This window comes from Crinia signifera, chromosome 6 (genome assembly GCF_055691185.1).
Source record: "Crinia signifera chromosome 6, ASM5569118v1, whole genome shotgun sequence".
Taxonomy (NCBI): Eukaryota; Metazoa; Chordata; class Amphibia; order Anura; family Myobatrachidae; genus Crinia; species Crinia signifera.
Window position 1 is genome coordinate 199993641 of NC_139222.1, and position 20119 is coordinate 200013759.

At 46.2% G+C, this 20119-nt stretch overlaps 2 protein-coding genes across 2 annotated transcripts in view; both read right to left on the bottom strand.

Moving 5' to 3' along the window:
• Window positions 1-228: 228 nt before the first annotated feature.
• On the bottom strand, window positions 229-6109 carry BIRC5 (baculoviral IAP repeat containing 5). Its single transcript, XM_083148608.1, has 4 exons — window positions 5831-6109; window positions 2648-2757; window positions 1629-1746; window positions 229-473 (listed from the first exon to the last, which is right to left on the bottom strand). The coding sequence occupies exons 1-4, from the start codon at window positions 5981-5983 to the stop codon at window positions 378-380; spliced, it is 477 nt and encodes a 158-aa protein (XP_083004734.1). The 5' UTR covers window positions 5984-6109; the 3' UTR covers window positions 229-377.
• Window positions 6110-15067: 8958 nt separating this feature from the next.
• The window catches only part of AFMID (arylformamidase), a 35326-nt gene continuing 30274 nt past the window's right edge, over window positions 15068-20119 (bottom strand). Inside the window, exon 12 of the mRNA XM_083148609.1 lies at window positions 15068-15454. Within this exon, the coding sequence (XP_083004735.1) occupies window positions 15407-15454 (48 nt within the window). The 3' untranslated portion in view covers window positions 15068-15406. The remainder of the gene's footprint in view (window positions 15455-20119) is intronic.

Genomic DNA, 20119 nt, shown 5'->3' on the forward strand with positions numbered 1-20119 from the left:
AATATGAAGGTGTACAGTAATCCGTTCTGCTCTAATCATACAGTAAGTCCACATGACCCATCCTACCGGCTGCTACAGCAACACTGCTTCAACCTGGTTAGCAAAGAAACTGTAGCTCCTAGGGGTAAGTTAGATTTCCACAGGCTGTAGCTGGCCACACATCTAAGCATTACTACATTATCCCTTCTCATAATATAGATTTTATACACACATACTTAGGGCTCCATGAACAGTGCAAAAACAGCACAGCTTTATTAAAAGAAGTCATTAAGAACAATGCTTTAGTAAACTGCAATACCAAATAAAATATTAACAATATATACACCGTAACAGAGCAAAGGTCTATTACTACAGATAAAAAACACACAAAAAAAATATCACTGTGCTTCGTCTTTATCCAGCTTCTCCAAGGAATCTCTCACAGTCTTGGCTTTTACCTGGAACATCTCAATGTGCTGGTTCATGACTTTTTGCTGGAAAACAACAGATTAGTACACAGTTCCCTCTAGTGGTGCAAGTGACAAGTTCATTCATGCTGTAGATTCTGTGTAGCTTGCACTGTAATGTTGGCACATGGACATTTTTACTAATAAAACAACTTTGTGACCTGAAACCGTGGAAGTCTCCAGCAATGGCATCATATTAAATGGGTAATGCATGTTTATTTCTGGCTATAAAGGACTATATATATATAAAATGGAAAGTGACTTGAGATGTAATATACTTATGAGAGGATACATTATTACCATATATTTATGCATCATTTGCAGAAACTACATTTTAAAAAAGGATGTGACAGATGGCTTTAGTGCCATGGTAGTTACTCGAACGGTAACTCCCAGAGCAGAGTATTGGAGATTTGGTTAGAGACTCCAAAAAGAGATAGCTACAAATTGACTATGAAGAAAAAGGTACTTGTTTCCTAGCACGGCGCCCATAGCATCGCAGACCATAAGGCATATGTTACACGATGGCAGCCGATGTTATACAATTTTAAATTGTATACAATCGCATTGTATCGCATATATAATGGTATGCGATTTAAAATTGTATAAGCACCCTAATGGGTTTTTCAATGTTAAATGTGCCCCCTATAACATAATTAACCTTGATGGGTGCTTACTATGTTAAAAGCACCCCCAACGGCACCCCCACTATCAACGCCAACCCGAAGCGTGGCGAGCGCAGTGAGCCTGTGAGGGGCGGCGCTACGCGTCCTCCGACCTTTTCATACCCCCACTATCCACGTGGAGTTAAATTCATATAGTGTGGCGAGCGCAGCGAGGGGACGCGGAGTACATGTAAAGTTATACACGTCCACTCGCCACGCTTCGGGCTTGGTGGCTCTCCACACTATATAAACTCAACTCCACGTCGACAGTGGGGGTATGAAAAGGTCGGAGGATGCGTACCGCCGCCCCTCGCGGGCTCGCTGCGCTCTCCATGCTTCAGGTTGGCGCTGATAGTGGGGGTGCTTTTAACATTGTAAGCCCCCATTAGGGAGCTTACACAATTAAAAAACGTATGAGGGGCATCGCGTGTATGGCATGCGATGCGATTATATGTCGTTCTACTTATTATCGTGGGCGCCGTGCTAGGAAACCAGTACCAAGAAAAATTGTACTCACCATTTTTATCTTTGCTCTCTCTTTATCCAGCTTTAGGAATTCGCTGAGTGTCATCTCCTCTACATTCTTCTTCAGACTGATAAATAGGCAGCTAGGGGCGTGCTTCTTGTGCTCCTCCCTGTGGAATCAGGAATGGGAATATTTTACTTGATGTTATGAATGCCTGCAGTAGCATTCCAGGGCTGGTTTTTCATTGAGTTGATCCAAATTCACAACTAAGGGAAAAGTTTCCTAACATGGTGCCAACTTTTGATCTACTGTTTGAGTAAAACAAACTGCCCCACTGCTTATTCTTATTTCTCTACACACAGGACCACCCATCAAAAGGCAATGCTTGGAGGAAACATGTTATAAGTAGCTATAATCTTAGAAACTAAAAGTAAACTGAAGCATATTTTTATATATACACGATTCCTAGTCTGTTGATGTACACTATGTAGTCAAATGTTTGACTACATAGTGTTTGACTACAAAGATTTCCCTCGTGCCAGACACCCTGGCACGAGGGAAATCTCCAGCAACAGACAAGTGTTTGTGAAGGTAGAAGGACACGGATTATATTGGATACTTACGGATGACCATCTGTTAGAATACGAATACTGACGCTGGCATCCCAACATGGGTAATGGAAGTATTGTTATTGTGAATTATTTGAAGTCATTGTCCAATCACTTTTGTCTACATATTGTATATCTAGTCAGCCTGCTCGAAGCAAATGCTTCGAAAGCTAGTTTGCTACCTTGTGATTTCCTCTGTGTTTGTGCATGTGTGAGAGTAAGATGTAGTTTCACTCGCTGCCAATAGATGTGAGTGTTTCGGAGACACAGACACTAGACATGTATAGAGGTTAAGGTTGTACTTTCACTATATACTATATCACCCATCTTTCTCTTATACCTATATATAGCAAACCAGCACAAACTCATTTTCTCCAAATATGGAGATAAATTAACATACCTAATTGGGAAGAATTCAAACAAAATAGACAAAGGATCATGGGTATGCACATTAACACTTACATGGGGTCATCACCAGGCTCCCATCCTTCCAGCTCTTTTAGGCAGAAAAAACACTGAGCAACATCTGGGCTGTTCTCAGTAGGGCAATGGATGAAGCCAGCGGCAGCCATCTGTCATCGATAAAAAAAAAATTGAGGAAAGGTCAAAGAGGATCATTTACCGATATAAAATTCCAATCTGCAATAATACTGAACTCAAACATTTGAATTTTTTATTTTATTTGTAATGCTAAAGACCCACAACATAGTTATAGATATCAAACAAATACCAATGAAAGGACAGCTGGCCTTATTCTACCTCTGCCAACTTTAAAAGCTATTGCAAGTGTGCAGAATCCACAATCCCTTTATGACTTACTGGACAGATCTATAGATTGTAAGCTTGCGAGCAGGGCCCGCCTACCTCTATGTCAGTCTGTTACTAACCAGAATTTGCTGTAAGAAACTGTAAATAATAACGTAGAAATTTACAGAGGCCGAAACATCCTTTAAAGAAATTTAGACTACTCTTCCTTTAGGATCTACAATACAATTATGTGAGAACTTATGAATTGTGAGACAGTGGCTCAAAATTACATGCATACAATATAATACATATGGAACAGCATACCATGTACATGCCTGAGCGCATGTCAAAGATATACAACTGTGTATGGTGATAGCTTTTCACATTCAATGGAGAGTACAACTCCTTTAGGCAGTCACACACAGATATATCCTTCCCCTCCAATAATCAGCTTTGGGCACACCTAACCTTAGTATTTAGCTGACCACACAATGTGGCATCACAATAACAGTACACATAGGTCTTCTCCCAGCACACCGCACAATGGCTCATTTTCAATGTATTATTGGGGCTACATAATCAGCCATAATAGGGTAAAAGATTCTATCAGTGTCTGCCTGTCACCTTAAAGTACATTCATCTTAATACCCGTCTCACACTGCATACCTCCCAACTGTCACGATTTTAGAGGGACAGTCCCGATTTTCGGGTCCTGTCCCACCCGCGGCAGGCATTGTCCCGCTGCGGGGGGTGGCAGTTGGGAGACCCCCCAATCTAGTAGAATAGACGGCGTCTATTCTCGTATGAAAATGAGGTTGTGGCTAATTAGCATAAGCCGCACCCTCATTTGCATACGCCCCGCCCCCTTTTCGGGCGCTCGCGAGGCTTCGCCGTGCGAGTGTCCCTATTTCTTCAGGCCAAAAGTTGGGAGGTATGCACTGCAAAGCTGGGTTGTACGAGGAATATTATCCACAGGTAAATCCTGGGTGTGACCCAGCTGAGACGGCTTTCACAATGGCGACTCGACACAGCTTACTGCCGGGTTGGTGATGTCACTGCAAACGGGTCCCAAACTGTAAATTGGAGATGAAAGTTCCTCTAGCACAACGACTGGCAGTATGATATATGGAGAAGTACAAATTTTAAAAATCTGAAAATGTATAAAACTAATACACAATTCACATCGCACCTAATTACCGGGTACAAGCCGGTTCGACCCAGTAATTAGTGCGATGTGAAAGGGGTTACCGGTTGCAACATGGCAGTCTGAACCGGGAAAAAGCAGAGTTCTTACCGGTTCCTTGCCGTGTTACTGTGCAGTGTAAACGGGTTAAACGGTTCGAGCGACCAGTTTTCCTTCACACTATGGAGAAGGCAGCACAAGCTCTAAGCGCTGCCCAGGATGACACTTAGCCTTGCCCCCGCATGACGTCAGCGAACCAGCAATATTGCCAGTTCGCAGAGGCGATTTGAACAGACCGCACATGCAGAGTTGTACGGGGACTGAAAAGTTTCAAAGTCCCGCTGCGACCCTGCATTTGCAATCTAAAATAGGTTTAAGGGTATATACGGTACTTGTTTCCTAGTACGGCGCCCGTCGGGTCCCATCGCATACCATAACTTAAGGTATGTGATGGGACCCGATTTTAGGTTGTTAAAGACGTTTCCCGTACAATTAAAAAGAAGAGGTCGCATCACATGCCATTATAATGGCATGCGATGGACCGGATTTTTACATTGGACCCAATGTAAAAATGGTCCCTGAGACCCGATTTTACATTGGAACCAATGTTAAATGCCCCCCAGCGTGGCGAGCGCACGCATAATATATGTGAAGTAATGCGCGTCCGCTCGCCACGCTTCGGGCTTGGTGGCTCGCCACACTATATAAAATCAACTCCACACCGACGTGGATAGTGGGGGCATGAAAAGCGTACCGCCGCCGTTCGCCACTCTTCAGGTTGGCATTGATCGTGGCATGGCGTTAACAATGGGGGGCATTTGACATAGTAATTACCCATCAGGGTGGTGGCTGTACAATTAAAAATCGGGCCGATTTGGTCGCATGCAATGCGATCGACACGTTTTTCCAACCCAATTACATACAATAGAAATCGGTGGCGCCGTGCTAGGAAACAAGTACCGTATATACTTCTAGGGACCTTTTATAGCCTGTGGAGACAAAACAATGTAAGATTTTTTGTCTATTTATCTCAGCATCAAAAAAGCTACTGCTTGGCATCTCTACTATTGTATAGCTTACTGACTGGGGGCCTATTTGTTTTCAGGGGTTAGCCCAATAATTATCACCTTCTGTACCACCACATCCCCCATAGTTTCAATGCGATGCTGGAGGATGGGCCACCACCATTCTGAGATGGGGGGCAGGTCAGCACTAACCGCGCAGCCGCATACTGGACAGCGGTAATACAGCGGAGAGTCAGACTCAGCCCACTTTCTCAGGGGTATGGGTAAAAACCAGACAAGACCTAAACTCTGCTTGCAGTGAGAGGAGGAGGGGAGAAAAAAGCCTCCCTGTATGGTCCAGGAATGTGGCAAAACACAGAACGGTCCGGACCATACGGGGAGGCTGTAAACTCCCCTTCCCCATGTCCCTAGTGATAGCAATCACAGGTATCCGCCCGGACAAGACACCACCACCACCACCCCCCCCCCCCCCGGACACTACAAACTCCAGAATGCAAAGTTTGCTGTCCGGTCCGGCGTCTTGTCCGGTTTTTACTCAGTCCCCTTTCTCAGTGCGGATTGCTGGAGACCATATAGCTGTGTCTAGTCAGCAAGTGCACAATGTTGCCAAAGTCACTACACAAGATACATGCGCGGATAGAGGACACTGCCGTCTCCCAGCACCACACCCTACATCCCGGCTCCACTCACCTGCTCCGGGGTACAGGAGCAGCCCTCCGTGAACGGCCAGTTGTTGAAGGTACGGATGCGGGTGTCCAGCTGGTACAGCCGCCATTGGTCCTGTAGTTCGGGCTCTCCGGCCTTGGGAAGCGGCAAGACGAGCGAAGATCCGTTCAATAACATGTTTCCCAAGCCGGATTCAAACGCTAACCCGCTCTGGCGCTACGCAGCAAAGCATCACGGGATCACGACGATGACATCCTAGACTTCCGCCCATCCATGTACTACACTACCCGGCATGCACTGCCGCACGGTACTGCAAATCCCGTCATGCCCTGGGCCTTATCCCAACTTTATTTGGGAATATAACATTTGTGGTAAAGCATCCAGTAATCTTGCCGTAACCTTAGTTGACCTTATGTTCCCTACTATTATTATACATGTTCCCTACTACTGCCTGCAGTTTAACGGGTAACCTCCCACAGCTGGCTCCGAGGACAATTGCATGTGCGATGTTTCAATACTATCGATAGGTTTTTTTTATTGATGCATACCTCCCAACAGTCCCGATTTTAGCGGGACAGTCCCGATTGTCAGGGCCTTTCCCGCTGTCCCACCCGCGGGCGGCAGTGTCCCGCGGTGTGGGGGGGCTGTTGGGAGTCCCCCCCTGTCAGCTGCTAAGCAGCGGGAAATAAACGCTGTGCGCATGCGCACAGCGTCTATTCGTGCAGCCAGGGGGCTGGGGGCATGGCTAGAGGCTCACAGAGCCTCTGGGTCATGCCCCCATAGCGGCAAAATGGGGCGTGGCCTCGCGGGAGCCGTGAGTATAGGTCACGCCCCAAATTAGGCCACGCCCCTCGAAATTTCGGCGCGCCTGCGGCGTGCAGCAGCAGCGTCCCGCCTCCTAGGCTGCCAAAGTTGGGAGGTATGTTGATGGTAGTGGTTTTACCATTCGATGGTGACATTCTGATGTTTGCTGCCATGGTAAACATTCAATGGTGCAGTGTTTCTGTGTAGCCTGGAGCGGACAGGGGAGCGGGTGAGGAGCTGGCCGTGCAGGCACAGGCACGGCTCCAGCCCCCTGTTATCTTCCGGCGCCCGGAGCTCGTGCTCTGCCAGCTCCACCCTGGACCTACCCATAAGGCCAGATTAACAATGGGGCAGATGGAGCTACAGGTCCAGGCCTCCACATAAAAATAGGTCCATCATCATGACAACATGATGATCACCAGCTGGCCACATGGGTGGCTATAAAAATATTAAAATTGCATTTCTGTGTCCCACACAAAATTATGATTTTTGTATTTCTTTAAAATTAGGGATAAGTTGGAACATATAGGCAGAGCCGGTGCAAGACTTCAACAACACTGTAGGCAAACCATTGCTGAACCTGTTTCTTCTCTGTGGCTAGGGCCGGGGCAATGGTTTACATCCCCCATCCCTGCCATCTTATTTTACTTTGTCACTTGAGTCTGCACTGTTTTTGAACCTACACTTCACATTTTTTGCGTTTTTTGTGTGTTTGGTCAGATTTTTGGGTTTCCCTGCTCCCCATGTACCGAAGCTCTCTCCTCATGGGGAGAGATGAGGTTTCGGGTCCCCAGGGGGATGCTTTTTCCATACTGGGGATGTTGGGGCAATCCTGAGCCGCAAGGTGGAGGGAGGCGCACTGACCCTAACCTATTCAGGGGTTGAGGCAGGGCCGGATAAAGCCTTCGATGGGTCCGGGGTCACTTTAGACAGAGGACCCCCTCCCACTTGTCATTACTGGCCACAAACTGCACGGTAGAATATTACACTGTCAAAACACAGCAGTATAAACCTGGTCAATGGGTAACTGCTGGGGGGATTAATATAAACACACTCTCACACACACACACACACATATATATATATATATATATATATATATATATATATACACCCACTTATGGTATGGCGCCTATTAAAAACGGAATCATTGTTGTAATTGTCTCCTAACCCTCTGGGGACATTGTGGTAAGGCGGCCAACCTTGTTTTCTGTGGTTAAAAGGTCCTTTAGTTTGTATATCGCAAGTGGATTATTGGCTTGTATGTGTGTATGTATATATGTATATACAGTATATATATATATATATATATATATAGGTACATGACAAAGTAGGCGGCACTCAGAGTCTTGTGCAAGCAAAAGTTACTGTATTAGCAACGGAAAAACATACATCTACGTTTCGGGGATGCAATCCCCTTCATCAGGATACATAGTGCTATAATAAAGTGCTATAAATAGTGTCCTACCATAATACCGAAGGACCATCAGCTGGTCCCCGGCATCGCGGCCCGCCGCCCCGTCACATCCGGCGCCGGCTACCTCCTTCCACTTCCGGCCCTGGTGACGTCAGCACGCCCGGCCGCGCTGCCATGGGAACACTATAAACTTAAACACAAAGGAAACAAAACATTCAGTGCATAGCAATAAGAATCTGTCTAATGGATACAGATATAAAGTGCAATCGTGCTAAAATATAAAAACGTTTTACATTTACAGTGTCAAATAAGATTAAAAAAGTGCATGCTGCTATATAAAACAGACATAATAAACAAGATATAAAAGCTATTGTGACTGGTTAGGCTGTGGTAGAGGCTAAGTCAACATGACTCTGTTTAAAAATGCACATTCTGTATTTATTATGTAAACATATTGGATGAACAGCACTCTCCTAACTCATAAATGTGACAACAACTGTACTGTCTATGGTCCACTGACCAATCGCTATAGTTGTTGTAGTGGACTGACGTGAATCATTGGGTATGCTGCCCACCAATGGCCATCAAATTAAATGAAATGGATCAGACCCAGTGATTCATTAAGCCCTTTGGGACGAAGACAATCAAGGCGGAAAATCCATCTGGATTCAAGTTGTAATAATCGCTTTGATCTATCTCCGCCCCTTGGGGATTCCGGCACATGGTCTATGATTTTATGCTTTAATGTTGCCATCCCATGTTTGGCTTGGGCAAAATGCCTAGCCACCGGTTGGTCTCCTGTTCCATTTTGCAAGGCTGTCCGTATGGCGAGGCGATGTTGGGCCATACGAATTTTGAACGGACACTCCGTCTTCCCTACATAGTAGAGACCACACGGACAAATAATAACATACACCACAAATTTGGTGCTGCATGTCAACGCCCAATTGATGGTGTATTTTTTGCCTGTGTGGGGGTGATTGATGCTATCGCCTATGGCCATGTAGTTGCATGTTGATAGCATCAATCACCCCCACACGGGCAAAAAATACACCATCAATTGGGCGTTGACATGCAGCACCAAATTTGTGGTGTATGTTATTATTTGTCCGTGTGGTCTCTACTATGTAGGGAAGACGGAGTGTCCATTCAAAATTCGTATGGCCCACTGGGGCATCAGTGACCCTCTAGGTGGACCACCATGCTTCATTTGCCATGCTGCTGTTTGGACTTGGTAATATGTATATGGACTTTTTCATTATGCTGGTGTGTCCACCTTTCTGATTAAACACAGCTTTTCGCTTTTTTGCTATTTTTTCGCTAATTTATTGTGTTATGCTGGCCTCTAATTATCCACCATACTACATTTACATGGCTACAGCATTCCCGTGGTTGATGTGAATGAAGTGTGCTGACTGCTATTGGGACATATATATATATAATATATATATATATATATATATATATATATATATATATATATATATATATAAAGCAGTCGTGCCCAGAGACTTGATGTAATTTTTGTGGGAGTTGCCTATCTCACAAGATCCTCTGTTGGAAGGGGGATATAGGAAGGATATGGAGCACAGTCATGAGTTGGCGCCCCACAATTTCATCAGTCCAGCCTTAATACAATTCACTGTACTATATAGAATAAGAGTCCAAATAATTTCAGAAATGTATTAAAAAAGTCTCTTAATCCACACAGTGGCAACAATTCATCCAGAACTTTATGGTTTTCATTGAGACAATTCAAACACTTGATAACAGCAGAAGAAATACAATGCGTTTCATCCCTTAAAGGGACTTCATCAGGGGTTAACGGATCATAAGGATTTAATAAGGCAGTCTTTCTCAAGAGGAATTAATTCCTATTAGGAGGTAAGTGAGTCCTTGGAACATTATAACACCTATTAGTGTGTTTTCTGTGGATAAACCAACCGGCTGGGTGGCAGATGACCTTTCTCCTGGATATGCTGTTAATATATTTGCAGTCTGATGTTATGTTAGTGGATAAGGTCTCTCTTTAATGCCAGTATAAGGTTTAAAAGGAGACGTCGACTCCAATAGACCCGGGTTCGATCCCTCGTGGATCCAGCTATAAAAACTCATATATTGGGATAAAACAGTGAATTCAGTACAGATTCTGGGGTTAATAAAAGGCGGTTCTCACCTTCAGTGAGTGTGCTCTGGTCATAGGTTATGTCTGAAATATATATATATATATATATATATATATAAAAAGCCTGTGTTTGTCCCTCTGTACTGTACCTTACTCCGTAGGAGCCCTGACAGGCTCAGTGCTGCCTCTAATTAAAAACCCTCCCAAGGTGAGGCCGCTGCTGCTGCTGTCCTCCATGGGCCTGAGAAGCATATGATGAGCTCCACCAAGCAGAGCTCAGCACAAGTCTCTGTCCCCCCCCCCTTAATCTGGCCATGGGTTGAGGGATGGGGTCTCTCTGAGATTCGGTGAGGAAGACCTTCAACCCTTTTTTCCCCTCAGTAGGACTTTTGTCACGGAATTGGTATTGAAGCCACATACCTCAGGGTTAAAAAAAATAAAAGAAAACATGCTTATGGAGCAGAGGATCCCCGATTACCAGGCACAACATGGGTCCTGCCTGGATATTGTTATGGTTACAAATAATTGCTGGCACTTACTCCTCTCTTCCAATTTAGCTCTTAATGGCGATCATGCATTGTTACCTGAAAGAACAGCCATATTCCAGTATGTACCCACAGTGCACAAGGACTAAGAGGCCTGTCAGGAATCCCAATGTACACGAGCACCTCCTCGGTGGTTTGAAATCATCTCTAATGCATTTCCCCACCTACTGTTAGTCTCAGTGGCTTCCCGGGAGGTCACACAATGGGGTGCCGGTTGATGCTCCGACAGTGGGGATCCCGACAGTCAGTATCCCGACATCAGGATCCCGACTGCCGATGCTCCAACAATAGGGATCCCGACTCACATGGGCTATTCTAACTTGTGGGGGTCCACCAGGCCTGCAGCGCAGCGAGCCCACAGGGGGCTTCTTCGCGCTCGTCCCCCTGCATACAACAAAGTGGCTGCGCAAGCATAAGCAGAAAGACACACGCTGCAAATATTGAGTACCAGCACTAGTAAGGGCAGTATTCAATGAGCATTTTGGCGATGTGCAGCGAATCCTGTTTAGGATTCGCTGCACATTCGCCACTGCTCGCCACGTTCCGGAGCCTCTGACCGGCGAACTTTAACTCCTGCGGCGGATGCCGCAGGGAGCCTGAGGACAGCGGCAGGCAGAGAGATGGAAGTCTCCCTGCCTGCCCCAGAACGTTTGTGGGGGGAGGTGGGCTCCCCGGGTGCCAGGCAGCACAGACTGCCCCCCGGGGGTGCCAGCAGGGGACCGGGTATATTCACTACACCCGATCATGCATATGTAATGATCGGGTGAAGTGAATATATGAATATCTAATGAGCGGCTCGGCTCCGGCCCCCTGCTGGCTGGTCTGTGTAAAAAAATAAATAAAAATAAATTAAATTCATGTGCTTACAGCACATGAATAAAAATAGCATGCCCCTCCTCAGAATACAATTCCTGATTTTTTGACACAAATGTAAAAAACAAAACACTTTATTTTAAAAGTTCACATTTCACTTTACCATAAAAAGATAGCGATTGCTACTCGGTGAATCATGGCGAAAAAACCTTGAAATGTATTCGCCATCTGGTCATTGAATAGGGTGATTCACCGTTTTAGTCAAAAATTCGCCTTACAGCACAAAATCGCCATAAAAACCTGGCGAATCAGCCTCATTGAATACCGCCCTAGTAGTGTTATATACTGCATTTAAGCTTGTTGTTATGTCTACAGTATGATGTTAACAAGGAGTTTTTAGAGTACACTGTAGTGATCACTTCTTTATGTGCATTGCCCCTTTGGGTGCTCCAGGTTTTCTCTCTCAGGCATACATGTGCCAGTTAATTCACTACTTACATAATGGACCCGATGTGAGGTAGAAAATGTTCCCTGTAAACCCCACCGGGAGAGGGACTATGCATTGTCTGTGGAGAGCTGCGTAGAATGCTAGCGCTATGTAAATAGAGGCTAATAATAATATTACTGGCACTGTGCTAGTGATTCATGTGCTGGAAGGGCACTCCCTTCTAATCCAAACATTAACCCTGTTAATAATTTCCAGTATAATACTCCCATTCCACTAAAGGACATGGCCAAAGAGAGTTGCAGAATTCTTCGCCAGCTGTCTGTTATCTATAAACAGATGGGCTGATCTCTCTACTGAATTATAATAAGGCACTGAGGTAAACAGAATATTCATCTTCACTAATTAAACCGTAAAACTTTATGTAGGTTTCGTTTTATTGCCTGCTACTATGTGTGCTCAGGTGATGTGCATGGGAATAAAGACTTGTTTTATATGTATGAATTATTCTACTTCCAACCAATGTACATGATGTGCGTGATGTTATGTTATGATTTAATAGAATATTTTAAAAAAAAAGACAAGTCCATTGGGTATCTACATTATACATCTTAACATTCTTTACTACTCATTTTGTGACATGTTATTAGTTGGTTGCCATTTTATGTACACTCTTATTATGCCCTGTTGTTTATATATCTGTATGTTTGAAAACTAAAGGTGCCCATACACAGTACAGTTGCCAGGTGCGGTGAGATGGGTGCTCCTGCACATATCACATCGCACATATCACATAACCTTTTGTACTAGATTGCATCTCATTGCATTGCAAAACGTATGCCATGCGATCTAGTCCAAATTGCATAAATAATTGTACTGTGTATGGGCACCTTTAGAGAAAAAAAGATAAACATTATTCAAGCCAGCAAGAGATAGATCACAGTAGCCAGGAGGAAAGTACTAGATAAGCAGCCATCTAGGATGCACTATATAAGTAACAGTGGGCATGTTATGAATTGGGAACCAGAAAAAGGGCTTTAGATGGAATGAAGGACCTTATTCTGGTTGACTTGCAAAGCTGCAAATTTCGCAACTTTGCGAGTCCACCAAACATGGCCTGCAGGGCCGCCCACCCCCCTCGCATGCCGCGTTCCCCCGCAGGAATTCAAATGAATGTTTTGCATAGACATCCATTTGCAGCCTTGCAAAATCATGGGGACAAAATCATTCGATGGTCGCCGACCATCGAATGATTTTGCAAGCGCTCACATATCGAAGACTCCTCTGGTTTCTTGGTGCGAACTCGATGGTGAACGAGCAGTTTGCCATGCCTGCTCACACCAAGTATCTGCACATGCACCAAATATCGCTGCACAGGGAATCGACCAAACTAGAATAAACCCCGGCCTTAAGCGGCCTACACACAGGGATATATTGCTGTGCGATCTGAGTGATACTAGATTGTTCAGCAAGATCGATCAACACACAGCGCTGAGCAATCTGTCAGGGCAAGTGTTCTGTGAGAACCGGTGATGTATCTAGATTTATATAGCATGCTGGATATTAACTGCCGGACAATAGCGATGCGCTGGGGGGGGGGGAAGCCTTACACCTGCCCTGTAACCAAGCCAAACTAACCAAGGCCAGATGATATATTAACTCAATTTACAGTAACAAAACCAAATTATCTAGACTTTTGGTAGCTTGCAATCTTGGCTCTGATATTTTTCAATAGAGTTGCTGTGGTTATTTACAACTTCCTTAATAAAATACAAATAGAATTTAAACAGGACAATCCAGCTATGGATTACTGTGGCAATTAGATTTATTATTTATTTATTATTTATGAACAGGTTCTTATATGGCGCACACATATTACGCAGCGCTTTACAGAGCATAGTTATGAGCAAAAACACATAACAAATTACAGCACAAGACAGTTTAGGACAAGTACATGGTTAATACGGATAGTTGCATCAGGGGACAGGACACTGCAACAATCATCAGGGTGGCAGAGGCTTATATATTCTAAGAAAGGCACATGAGGAGAGAGGACCCTGCTCGTGAGAGCTTACATTCTAAAAAAAATTAGATTACCTTCGTATGACAATAAAAGTATTTTCAGTTGTGTCGCCAGTTATATTTTCTCCTATATGAATGCTTATATGATTTAAGGGTCTATCATTCATTATTTGCAGGATATCCTTAGAAAATACCTCAGTTTTAGCCGGAGGCGTACCCTGGTCTGGTGACACCAGGTGCATACTCTCCATTCGCCCCCTGCCCACCAAAAAAGAGGGTGTGGTCTAATATAAAGAGGCATCGCCTAGCAGGAATCCCTGTTACATTACTTTGAGGGTGACACCCGGGTGCAGACCGCAACTCCCACGCCCACCTTGTGGTACCACTGGTTTTAGCAAATACCATCTTTATAAGGTATTAGCTGTTGGAGCCTATGGGCTACTTTTGGCAATATTTATTGGGAGAGCGATACCTCCACTGCAGTAGATGCTAGCACATATGTGCTCAGCCAGAGCATGCACAGTAGCAGTGCTGGCATTACCCATCCGATCAATTCTAACTCATCACCGATACGGGTTTCTTTCAAATCCCCGTCCCCTCATTTTTCATTTTGCTATTTGTGTAAATGTTACAAATTTATCTGAAAATACTTTTGTTATGTGAGATTATCTATAACAGGATTACACAGATTTACACTAAATTCTGCTGCACCAATCTTGGCATTAATAAATCATAACTTCTTGGTGAAAGAAATTTTAAAAACTGTATATACATTAATGCAGTGGCGTAACTATAGCACCGCAGCCCCCGCGGTCGCGGGGGGCGCTGTGCATATGGGGGCGCCGGGGGGGGCTGCAGTGCTATAGTAATCCCCCCACCCCCCATCCCCCACATGCTTACCTGTCCGCGCGTCCCGGCTCCCCTCCTGGCTTCAAACAATGCTATGGAGAGGGACCACGATAAAATGGCTGCCCCATAAAGCAGACTGTTCTCTGAAACTGTCTGCGGTATGGGGGCGGCCATTTTATCGTGGTCCGTCTGCATAGAATTTATTGAAGCCAGGAGGGGAGCCGGGACGCGTGGACAGGTAAGCATGCGGCAATGGGGGGAGGGGGCACGGCAGAGCCCCCCCATTAACGGCGGGGGGGGGGGGGGGGCACCCCAAAGCTACGCCGCTGCATTAATGGAAATATTTTAATGCAAAAGATGGTATGGGCTGCATCAGATTTTCTTTGTAATCATATTCATACATTTCCCACAGATTGCTTTGAAAATGTAACTTCAGTGTAGAGTCCATTTAAGATAAGCAAATAATTAGCAAGGTGATGTCACTATGAGAAACTGTAATCTCCATTTTACAGTATACTGTACAATGTATTCTCAGCTGAACACAAGGAGTTTCCATCAAGCTAGCGCCTCACAAACAAGCTCAAGATTCCAATTTGCGACATTTTTTCAAAATCATCTTTAGGATTAGCTGTGAATAAAAAGCATATTGTCAGACAACAATAGATCATAGGACTTTTACCATAACTACTTTATTTCTAAACTGCCAGACAGAGAGCCATAACTAGACATGACAGGGTATTGTCCAATCGCTGTGCCCAATTATCCCCCCACAAATGACATAACTCTCTTGTTGGATAAAATTGGCCACAGCAGCCATCTTTATTTAAACCATACAAGTTTAACAATAAACCAAAACATTTCCCACGGAAGGTGGTCCCCGAGGCCCTCAATAAATCTCTCCACACCTCTGAGCACTTCCAGGAGTTGTTACCCCCAGCCGATAGCGATTGGCTCGAGGGCACCAATTGTCAACACCCAGTGCTCATTAATTAATCTCACCCAGGGGAGTCCAGCCCCCTCATGGGGCCCTCCCCGCCGCATAATTAAGCCTCAATGCCACCAACCTCGAGGACCCCCCTCCGCACAGGCCACTGTGACAAAAAGACATCCTATCAATAATTCTTCCTAAAAAACTATAAAATTAGGGAGGGTGGGTGGGAGCTGTTCAGAAAAATCTCCCAGTGACCCCTATTTCCTGCCTGCACTCAGCTTATATACCCTTACTACACCCCGTTAAGCCCCTCCCCCTATGACCCTCTCCTTAGACACCCCTTCTATGACTGTCTAGCTAGTAGCTCCCTCCAAACCCTGTCAGGGGAGCCTACCCCCAGGCTTTTGCCTCCAGTCCGGCTCCTACATGACAGGGTATTGTCCAATCGCTGTGCCCAATTATCCCCCCACAAATGACATAACTCTCTTGTTGGATAAAATTGGCCACAGCAGCCATCTTTATTTAAACCATACAAATTTAACAATAAACCAAAACATTTCCCACGGAAGGTGGTCCCCGAGGCCCTCAATAAATCTCTCCACACCTCTGAGCACTTCCAGGAGTTGTTACCCCCAGCCGATAGCGATTGGCTCGAGGGCACCAATTGTCAACACCCAGTGCTCATTAATTAATCTCACCCAGGGGAGTCCAGCCCCCTCATGGGGCCCTCCCCGCCGCATAATTAAGCCTCAATGCCACCAACCTCGAGGACCCCCCTCCGCCACCAAGCACGGGGTTAAACCCTTGACCCCGGGCGACCCCCCCACATCCGGAACGCTGTTTCTATTCCTTCCTGTAGTCCTAAGGACCACACATCTATCCCTACAGCGTTCAAATGCACACCGTCCCCTCTCCAAAAGGCACCGGTACCAGACTCGAGTTCCCTGTGCCTCACCACCACCGCGCCGTTTCTAGCCATAAAACGCCCAATTGCCCTGTTGACTTTTATCCGTGCCTTATTGATCTTGTCAGCCGACCTTGCATCTCTCCAATAACGGCGCGGCACAATATCCGACCAAACCGTGATCACTTCCGGGAACATTGCCCATAAACGTAAGAAATCAAACTTGATATCCCGTATCAACTCCCTAAATGGTCTGCCCCCAAGATCATTCCCTCCCACATGCAACACTAGTATGTCGGGAGCCCTATCGAGCCGAACAAAACGATGAAATTCCTGCAACACTCCACTCCATACCATACCGCGCTTCCCCAGCCAGCGAACCACTGCCTCCTCTCTATCCAAACCTAGCTGGCGGCCGTTCGGTCTGACATCAGCCCGCAAAGCTCCCCAAAAGACATATGAATGTCCTAGAATCCAAATCAGGCACGGGGAATGCCCTGAAATAGAAAGAACACCGTCAGCCTCAACAATCACCTAACCGAACATAGGAACGAAAACGAGATGATTCCCACCGCCCAATACGCTTGATTATCTCATCTCCCAAACCCATCCTAGCAGCCTCAGTTGCGGCCCCAATGCGAAAAGAGTGACCCGCGTAGTCCTCCCCCTTGAGGCCCAACGTCCGCAGGACTGCTCTGAACACGCTAGTGAACTGGAACCGAGATAAAAAGGACCCATTCACATGCATCAGCAGAGGATCCCTCTCTCTGCCCACTCTGACTTCCTTAAATACCCGTACCCGAGCCACCGGGCACATTTCCGAGCCCGGCACAGAGAAAAGAACTAACTTCTTCCCCCTCCCTAATTGATCCGTCTTAGACCTCCTCACCACTAGCTCCACCCTATCCACGTATAAATCCACATCCTCTCCTAACAAACCTCCTGGCCTGGAGACGCTTGGACTCACGAGCTCACCAATCCGCAGTGCCCCAAAGAAGGCAAGCGAAAAAGCTGCCCCAAACAACCTTTCCTCAAAGTTGGAACTACAGACCTCTCTTAGCTTACTGCCCATATTCTGCAACAACTGGAAGGACACCGGCCTCCTCTGATCCTGCACTACATGCCCTTTCCTCCAGCCTTTTAAAGCCTGCGCAATCAGGAAATTCTTTGTGACATCAGGCCTCCCACCTGCACGAAACCCAAAAGCTAAGCCTGCCATACAGCGCGTGATCTTTGCCACTGACCAACCAATCTCCTTACAATGGCCTATGTATAACAAGACAGCCAATTCATCATCCTCCTCTCTAAGACCTACTACCTCACGCCATTCTATCCAGCTACACCATTCCTGGTTGTATGCCGACCATGTATTTGGGGCCAAGGATTCCCTGATGAGCTGATCGACTACCCGTCCAGCAGAGCCCAGAGCCGACTGGGGAACCCGGTCCCCTCCCTGTCCGCCTCTGGCGCCAACTCCCGGAAAGGATCCCACTGTGAACGAGATAAAGAATCCGCAATGCCGTTAGAGACACCGGGAACGTGCCTGGCCACAACCCACAAATTCAAAGCCAGACATTCCAATACCAACTGCTGCAAAATAGTAACCACTGGCGGTGAAGATGCCGACAATTGGTTGATAGCCATGACGACCCCTAAATTATCGCAGTAGAAACAAATCTTCCTATCGCGGAACAGTTCACCCCAAACGACAACTGCAACCAGAATAGGAAACAATTCCAGCAATGCTAAGTTTTTTACCAAGCCTCTCTGCACCCAAGACTCCGGCCACTGGCCCACACACCAATGTCCCTGGCAATAAGCCCCAAAACCGCCACTCCCAGCAGCGTCTGTGAAAAGGTCCAACTCTGTGGCCACGCAAGTGTCTGACATCCACAAGGCCCTGCCGTTAAAGGTTTCCAGAAAAGATGCCCACACCCGCAAGTCCCCCTTCAACTCACTGCCTAACCTGACAAAATGATGAGGAAGTACCACCCCTGCTGTTGCTGCTGCCAGCCTCCTGCTGAAAATGCGGCCCATCGGCATAATGCGACACGCAAAATTCAACTTACCCAGCAAGGACTGTAATTCCCTCAATCTAATTTTCTTCACCAGCAACGCCCTCCTAACTTCGGCCTTCAGACCCAACAATTTTTCCTCAGGCAAGCGGCACTCCATATTCACAGTATCAATGACTATACCCAAAAAACTGATCACCGTCGCAGGGCCCTCCGTCTTGCCTGGAGCAAGCGGGACCCCAAAGTCTGCCGACACCCTTTCAACAGTCCTCAACAATAAGTCACATACCCCGGTCCCCCCAGGACCGATACATAAGAAGTCATCTAGGTAATGAATAACTGAACTGCACCCAGAGACATCCTTAACCACCCACTCCAAAAAGGAACTAAAGGCCTCAAAATAAGCACACGACAAGGAGCACCCCATCGGTAAACATCGATCAACAAAAAACTCCCCATCCCAACAACAACCCAACAAACGCAAACTAGTTGGATGAACAGGCAGCAAACGGAATGCCGATTCAATATCCGTCTTTGCCAACATGGCCCCTTTCCCAAACCGCTTCACCCACTGAACAGCCGCGTCAAACGATGTATAAACCACCGAGCATATGTCGGGGTCAATGCCATCATTGACCGACGCCCCTTTTGGGAAGGACAAATGGTGAATAAGACGAAATTTGTTTGCCTCCTTCTTTGGCACCACCCCCAACGGAGAGACTATCAAATCTGGCCATGGTGCCGCCTTAAACGGTCCCGCCATACGACCCAGCTGCACTTCCTTAAGCAGTTTTTCTTGTACCACTTCAGGATGCTCCCTAGCAGACTTCAAATTCCTCCTAAAACTCCCTGAAACCTGCACATCAGAAGGTATCTTAAAACCTTCCCTAAACCCCTCCTCCAACAAGGAGGCTGTCTGCTGGTCAGGATACCTACGCAGATAACCCAGCATCCTTTCCAGCCGAACCGGTGTCGCCCCCTTTGGAACTACCGTCTCGTGACTTCCCTCTAAAGCATTTATTTGCCCCATGGTTCCCTCCACAGGAGGAGCATTCATGTTTAAATTTGCATTTTGCTCCAAACCGGCATGCCCCATCATTAAAGGCAAAGCAGAGCCCCTTCTGCACGGCCATCCCACTTGTGGTCTCTCTCGGCCCCCCCCCATCCCCACGAAAGGGCTGCCCACTTTTTATGGGGGCCGTTACCTTCAACCATAAAGCAATGTCTTTATGATCCCAACGAATGTTGGGGCGAACCGCCTTCCTCTGCCTGAACTGTTCATCATACCTGAGCCAGGCCAAGCCCCCGTAAACCCTATATGCCTCCCCTATCGCATCCATGTAACAAAATAAGCCTGAACAATTGTCAGGTGCCTTCTCCCCAATCACGCTGGCTAAAATAGCAAAGGCTTGTAACCAATTCGTGAATGACCGCGGTATCAGC